The sequence below is a fragment of the Crocodylus porosus genome, unplaced genomic scaffold (assembly GCF_001723895.1).
Source record: "Crocodylus porosus isolate Cpor-Errol unplaced genomic scaffold, CroPor_comp1, whole genome shotgun sequence".
Taxonomy (NCBI): domain Eukaryota; kingdom Metazoa; phylum Chordata; order Crocodylia; family Crocodylidae; genus Crocodylus; species Crocodylus porosus.
Window position 1 is genome coordinate 104,850,089 of NW_017728947.1, and position 7,449 is coordinate 104,857,537.

At 40.0% G+C, this 7,449-nt stretch overlaps 1 protein-coding gene across 1 annotated transcript in view; it reads right to left on the bottom strand.

Annotated features, from left to right (window-relative positions):
• MTHFD1 (methylenetetrahydrofolate dehydrogenase, cyclohydrolase and formyltetrahydrofolate synthetase 1) overlaps positions 1 to 7,449 on the bottom strand; it is a 70,689-nt gene that overhangs the window by 3,496 nt on the left and 59,744 nt on the right. Inside the window, 1 exon segment of the mRNA XM_019550839.1 lies at positions 6,671 to 6,823. Coding sequence (XP_019406384.1) covers positions 6,671 to 6,823 — 153 coding nt within the window.

Consider the following 7,449-nt stretch of genomic DNA (forward strand, 5'->3'; position numbering starts at 1 on the left):
ACCTGAAAGAATTTATACAGAACAGTAAAATCACCTCTTTATACATCCAAATTTTAGATGAGCCTTTACTGCTACAGCATCACACTGCTGTTTGTCCGCCACGAACCCTGAATTCCTTTTATTCGGGACTATGAATGTGTTTTGTATTGTTTGTTCCTGTCTGCGTAACTTTAGCTGCTTTAAAAGGTGTTTTGCTTGAATGGGCCCCAGTGATCCAGATCAATCTGTATGAATGCCCTGTCCTGGTTAATTAGCATTCTGTGAGGCTTTGGGATTATCAGCAGTGATTGTGTATTTACTTACAGATCCCCGATTAAAGAAACTAAATCACATCAGGCAAAGAATGGATATTTTGGAAACCCGCTAGAACCAGGCTCATTCGGTCTATTAATGACTACTTTGAGATTTGTCAGTCAGCCAGTTTTAATCAATTTAATGTGTGCTCATTAATATCTCATGGGGCTAATTTCTAAAATGAGAATATTGTGCAGTTCCAAGTCAAATATTTCAACAGAAGTCTATATCCATTCCATGTATGCAGTCGCCTTTATCAAATAAGCTTGTAATCTCAAGTAAAGACCTCTTGTATGGGAAGAGCAAAACCTCCATAGGAGATTAATAGAAAGTTAATAACAGTACTTAAAAAATTACAGTGAACTCTGAACACAAAAGCCACAAGAACAGTAAAAATTATAAGTCTCAAGAACAAGCCATTCTCTTCATCATGGGGACTGGCAGAGGAGAATGGGGAGTGCATGAAGGATACCAGCTGCTTGCTATCTGTGCCTCTTGTCATCACAGATCATCGTGCTCTTTCCTGCTGCACTCTTGTCTCTGTGCACTGTATTTTGTGGTGAATAAGGCAGCATTCAATTAATGGTGTGAAATTAACTGCTGTTTCTTTCTTTGGGAAGGATATAACATCTTTTGAGTGCTAACTTGCAATCAGTCATTTGTAAAAACAAATTTTCTTTTTAAATCACTATTCTAGAAAACAAGGATACTGAACTGCAGATCTAGTCCTCATTTCAAACAAATGTGTAAACATAGTAGGAGGGAGTTTTAAGACGGCCCCAAATGCATCAGGTCCCCAATTTAGCAACCAAGTAAAGACAGCTGGATTTCCTACTTATCTAAAAACACAATGAAGTTCACAGGGCTATGCACATGAAAAGGTTTCTTCTGGCCACAGAGAGACACTTGCATGATCAGATAGGGAATAATTTTTTTTAGGCCTGAAGTGGTAAAATTGAAGTATATACTGTAACTAGCTTTCCAGCTGTCTGCTGTCTCCTAGAAAGGTCCCTTACTAGAACAATGGTTACTGTATGCCCAATCATTTGTTGTCTATTACCTAGCATCTTTAAATCCAAAAATTACCTTCTCATCTGGTAAGAGACTAATGTATTAGCAGTGCCTTCCGAGGGATACACAGATTCAAGTTATTAGAAGTGTCTAGTTTGCCAGCCACAAAATTCAACATTATAATGTCCTATCATTGGGAAGTGCCTTATGATTTATGTTAAAGAAAATAATTTACTGTATGAATGTCCATAATTCATAATGCATTTTTTACTGTTGTTCTCAGATCTAGGTTTAATTCTATCAACTGAAGTATTCAGGGTTTTTTTCCCTCTCTAACATGTATACTAGAAAATGGAAGAACTTAGAGCAAGTCTAATGATATAAATACGTAGGTACAGACCATGTGGATGCACTGGATACACCTGCAGAATTTCTAATAAACTCCTCTAACGACCAAGATAACTATGTACCAAAGTTTTTTTGTTTTGTTTTGTTTTTTTTTTACTTTTTCACTGACTAAACAACAAGAAAGAAATATTACTGGACAGAGTAAACAGCGGTTTGCTTTCATGGCTTTTCTTCCTTTATATTTAAAAAATATACTAAAATAGTACAGTTTTGACTGAAAAAATTCAGTTAATAGGACACATTTATAAGTTGTTGCAGATAAATGTAATGTGAGCATTTTCTAATCAGAAGCCCCACTCCCACTGAAACTTCAGCTCAAAAAGCTGATGTCCAAAGTATTTGTTGGCTCCTTCTTTTTATCTGAATTGCTCAGTCTGAATTCCATATACACGAGTCCGAATTCTGCAATCATATCCCTCTAATACTAACTAGGCTTCATGAATACTTAACAAAGAACCCATTTGGTTAGAAGTTCACACCCCTAATAATAGAACTTCTAATTAATTTTCAATAGAAGCAACATCAGGCTTAATCTTCCGTCCAAGAAAACTTAAGAAATGTGATACATGATGTCTGATGTTCTAGGGACTAAAGAAACATGGGTGATTAGGACAACAGTATTTGGTTTTGATTTCTGGAACCCTATGTATATTTGATCTAATGTACGTGCCACCCCAGTGTTTAAAATCCTTCCAATCCTTGTTTGGATTAAATTCTGGCTTGTTTGCAGCACACTATCATTGATTACAGGAATGAGCTCAATGCATCTTTTCTGTTGGCCCAGACACACAGTGCTCTCTTTAAAGATGGATGAGTTACGGATTTAAACAGGACGTGATTATTTTATTCATCATTGTTAATCTAAAAATATGAACCTTGCTACATTCTTCTCATTCAGCAAGAACAACTCAGCATTTGGTTGCAGCACAAGTCACCACTTGTGCCATATTCCTTTTGGAGCTAAGAGCAGACACTCAGAAAGTCGATCTAAGTGATCTCTTGAGGTCTCTTCCAGCCTTATTTCTCTATGAAACAATGCATTATGAAACTTGGGCACTTTGTAATTCCCTTAACTAGCATTCACCCATACTAGATCTCTCTCTCTCTCCAGATTTCCAGACACTCTTTTAGCCTTGGTGGTGTTTCTTTGAGCATGATTCTTCACATCATTGTGCTGTGTGTCCAGCTCTTTTCTGAACTGCTGTTTGTTTCAACAATTTAGGGTGGCAATCCTTCAACATTTGCACTTAATTTTTGTTGTTTCCTTTGTAGTTACTTTCTTCTCTAAGTTGAAGGGACACAGGTCACATCAGTATGCATTAACTAGTTAATTACTGATCCCTGGGAAGACAAACCCTAAAACTATTATTTTGTTTAGGTTTTGTCTGTCTTCATTGCCCGAAACTCCATTAAGGGTATGACTATACACTGTACACAAATTACAGCAAGATCAGCTTTAGCATGGATTTGGAGAGTTAGCTACCCTGCAACAACTACCTGGATGCATGATTTTAGCCAGGTGTAAACATGAGGTGGCTCACTCCACTTTCATTGAGGAGCAAGCTACTGTTTACTTACCAGGGGAGGGAAGCATGAACGTGGGCCGTTATTGTGGAGCAGCTGATGCACTAAATTTACACTCTAGCTTGCCCATGATACCAGTAACTCGTCCTGTGTACACACAGTAATACCCACATTTGTGGCTGGTATTTTTCTTTTTGTCACACTTTAAATTAAGGGGGCATACAGGATGCATTATGGGAATGGGAACACAAGTTTACCACAGGACACGCCAGGGCGTGAACCAGTGTGTTAGTCTATCGTTCCACTCTTAACCCGTGATAGGTGCCAGATAGTTCACCCTTCACTGACTGTGGGATACACTACCTTGCACTAACCACTGGCTAAGAGTGCCCACAAGCATTTACTGCAGAGCAGCTGTTGCATTATAAATCTGCCCTGCAGCTGCCTTCATGGTAACTTATGGGTGCCTATACCCAACACAACACAACAAACAGGCAAAATATTATAACTGGTCATAAGGAATCTACAGATCTATTGCATTCTGTTAACAGTTGATTAGCCATTTTTACAATAGCTACTGATCATTGCCAAATCCTGTGTATAAGCTACATCTGTGCCCTCAAGAAATATAGCCATACTCTATCATCTTCAGAGACCTCCTGCACCATCTCTTCTGAGAGCACACCTTTATACCGTAGCCATGCTCTGCAGATTTCTCTGCCAAGCATCACTTCAAACCAGTGACTAACAGGGGATACTATGAAATGCTTTGTAAGCCCAATTTAATTCATGACAGGCTGGGGTTTTAACTGTATTTCCAGAGATGGGCATCCATGCCAGCCAGCCACATTGCTGTGCCACTTCTGTGCAGCTTTTATTACTGCGTCTTCTTTTCCCTTTTTTCTTCTGTGCAAACCAGACAGGCAATCTGGAAGAAGTGACTACAGCTAGCTTAATGGGTCCATTGGAATTCAAGCCTGAGCACGCTGCCTCCGATTTAACTTTGCCCATGCAGTGTGAACACTTTCCGCATCTGTGAGAAGCGATGATGCCACTGGGGACCAATAACCTTCAAGCCACTCTAGGAATTGAGTTGTCGAGCATGTCTGCACCATGAAGGATTCAATGAATACTCATTAGGGGTGAATCCCTGTGCTACTGGGGGAGTGATGAGCAATGGCACAGGATACAAGGGAAACTCGCTCTCAAGTGTTTTCATTAACTTCGTCTACTGTTTGTTCTTGTTTAACCTAACACTTCTTCCTGCCCTGCCATGAAGTATTACTATGACTGGCGTGTTAGATCTGTGGGTTTGAATCATAATCAGTTCACTGTACCTGGATTTGGTTTGTATGAGGAAATCTTAAAAAATTAAAATGACTGATTTAAAAAACATGCACAAAAGAGTAAACATAGTTGATCAGTCATGATGAGTACAGAACTGCCTGGGTCACTGTGTAGCTGAATGCTTCTTTTAATTTAAGTTTCAAAAAACAATACAAGAGCCCTGCAACAACATTTAGAGAATGAAACCCTCATAGAGGCATAACAAGTATTTTTGGCACCCTGGGCAGCAGAAGTGTACTTGGCAGGGGGGTGTTGGAACAGAGGCAGGGGGCTCCAGGCTCTACAGGCAAGGATGCAGCAGCCACAGAGTATAGGCACAGGTACATATAGATACACATCACATATATGCACCTCCCCTCACAGGTGTGCACGTGCATGTGCAATCTTGGCTACTTCTTTCTGCTCTGTGCTGCCAGAAGCCATAGCTGCCAAAGTCCTGAGCTCCCCCGGCCTCTGATCCAGTGCCCCCACTTAGAGAGTGCCCAAAGATCACGGCCCTTTCCCATGGCTAGTTACACAACTGGAAACTGTGGACTCAAGGCAACAAACTACTTAAACCAGCACGGGCAGGCACAAGGTAAATTTTTCCAGTAAACCTCTTTCAATTCAGTTTTGTGCTGATCTGATCAGTCTTTACCTAGCTATTCTAGTGCTGCTCTCCCCTGCTCTTCCAAATTGCTTTGTGGTTTGGTAATGTGGACAAATGGCAGATAAAGAACATTAATTTTCTGTCTGACCCAGGCAAGTTTTGAATATCTTTCTAGAGGGAGAGAAAACTTCATCGATACTGGCATTAACAGTACTGCTCTGTCAGTAATCTTCCTCCTTGATGAATCAACCCTGGATGTGAATGACCTCACTCACCTTTTCCCTTTTCTCTTCTCTTTAAAGGTTGCATGGTTTTTGGTAAACAGCGATAAGTTGTTTGCTACCCATATACTTAAAACTGCAATAACAGGTCACAATTGAACGGAGATGCTAAAAACATTTTTCCTATTTCTGTCTGATAACTCTTTACAGTAAAGATCAAATGAAATACGCACCCTGGTATTAAGCATGTTTCTTCCTTAAAAGGGACGTTGCTCAACTCCCATAGTAGCCCCTCCATTTCCCCATTAAAAAGGCTTCTGATCAAAGGTTTATGATCTTTCCCAATTGATTTAATCTTTTACTCAGACAATGGGGATAGCCTTTTCATTATATCATTCTGCATTGCAAATACACACCACATTTGTTTTGTTTTGCTTCTTAATATCAAAAGCTGTAGTGATGTCAAGAGCACAGTCAACATTTGATTCAGAACACTAAATCTTGGGTAGTTTTTTTTAAAGCAGTATCCTGCAGTTGCAGAGTCTTTAATTAGATCATTTCAAAGTGTTTTCGTTTCACAGTTGGAGACTCTAAACTCTGAAACAGCCTTGTGAGCTACGTATTATCTGTATTTTGCAAACAGGAGGCCAGGGCCCAGAGAAGTTTAGCAGCTTGTTTAAGGCCACAGTGGTCTGCCAGAAAAAGTAACCCAAATCTAATAGTGTATCATGTGTGTTTCACACACAACACTAAACAGACTCAGTCTGGACAGATTATGCTGCACCAAAATGTGACTAGTGTTATACCAGTGGGAATGACAGTAACTGTATAGGACATGATATTTAGATTACGCAACTCCTCCAACGTACAGAGGTAGTGTAGGTAGCAGGAAGTGTCCCCAGTACAGGTGCCCCAGGCCTTCAGTTCTCACATCTTTTTCATATTTGTAACATCCATTTTGTTAGCTTCCGGGCTCACTGCAAGGCCCCAGCATGTTGTTACATGAGCATGGCCATGTGTGACAAGCAGGGACTGCAAGGAAGACTGGTGACACTTACATTATAGCTGAGCATTAGAATTGATTTGTAGGAAGTAGTGTATTTTTCAAAAGCTGGTCTAGGGCACCTAGGACATTGGAGTGGCACTAGATTTCTAAACCTGCAAGTGACTGAGTTCTGTCATGCAAGATACCTGATTTAACCACACATGGGAATTGCATGAAATTTCTTCAATCTCTTTTCCTTTCTGCAGCCAAGTTTTTCCATGTGCCACTTACCGTACCAATCAGTGGATATAAGAATCCAGCACCTACGCTGGCCCTGACATCTCGGATGGGCAGAACAAAGCCCTTAGGCACTCCTTTCCTCTCCGGGTCATGAGACAATGACAGGTGAGTTTTAGCCATGCATATTGGCAGGTTTCCAAATCCCTGGATGATAGGAGCAGGAAGAAAACAAAAACATTAAAGTGCATCAGGAAACTTTCATCCATGTAACTGTAATAATTGCATTTACTTGACTCTGCTCTTTTTTGGATTAACAGGCTCTCTCACCTTGCTAACCGCTCTGCCTGTAATCTGCCTGTAATCAATCATTTCTACATCCTTCTTTCCATCTTTCTACTGTTACTAAGGGGAAAAATAAACACTGCCATCCCCAGATCCAATCAGATATGAAGTTAATGCCTTTGCTGGCATCAGATATGCAGACAAGGGTTGCATTTCCTCTCTATTAAGTTAATTTTGATCCAAACGGCTCAAAATTAAAGTTCTCAGCCCAACTGAGGTTGCTCTTCAATTTAGATTATTTGATCAATATAATTGCAGGTTATGACAGCACAGCAATTACCAAGCTGGATGTGAACGCTCGCTAAAATATAAAGGGATATGCAATGAATATAAAAAAGGAAGTAACCATACATGTTAAAAAAGGATGGTTCTCCAACAGAAAGTAGTCAACACATGCTATACACAAAGAACAGAAAGCAGGTGCCCAGCTCTCATGTTCAAAGCCCTTTACAGATGTACATTAGTTCTCACAGCCTACCAGAACAGAA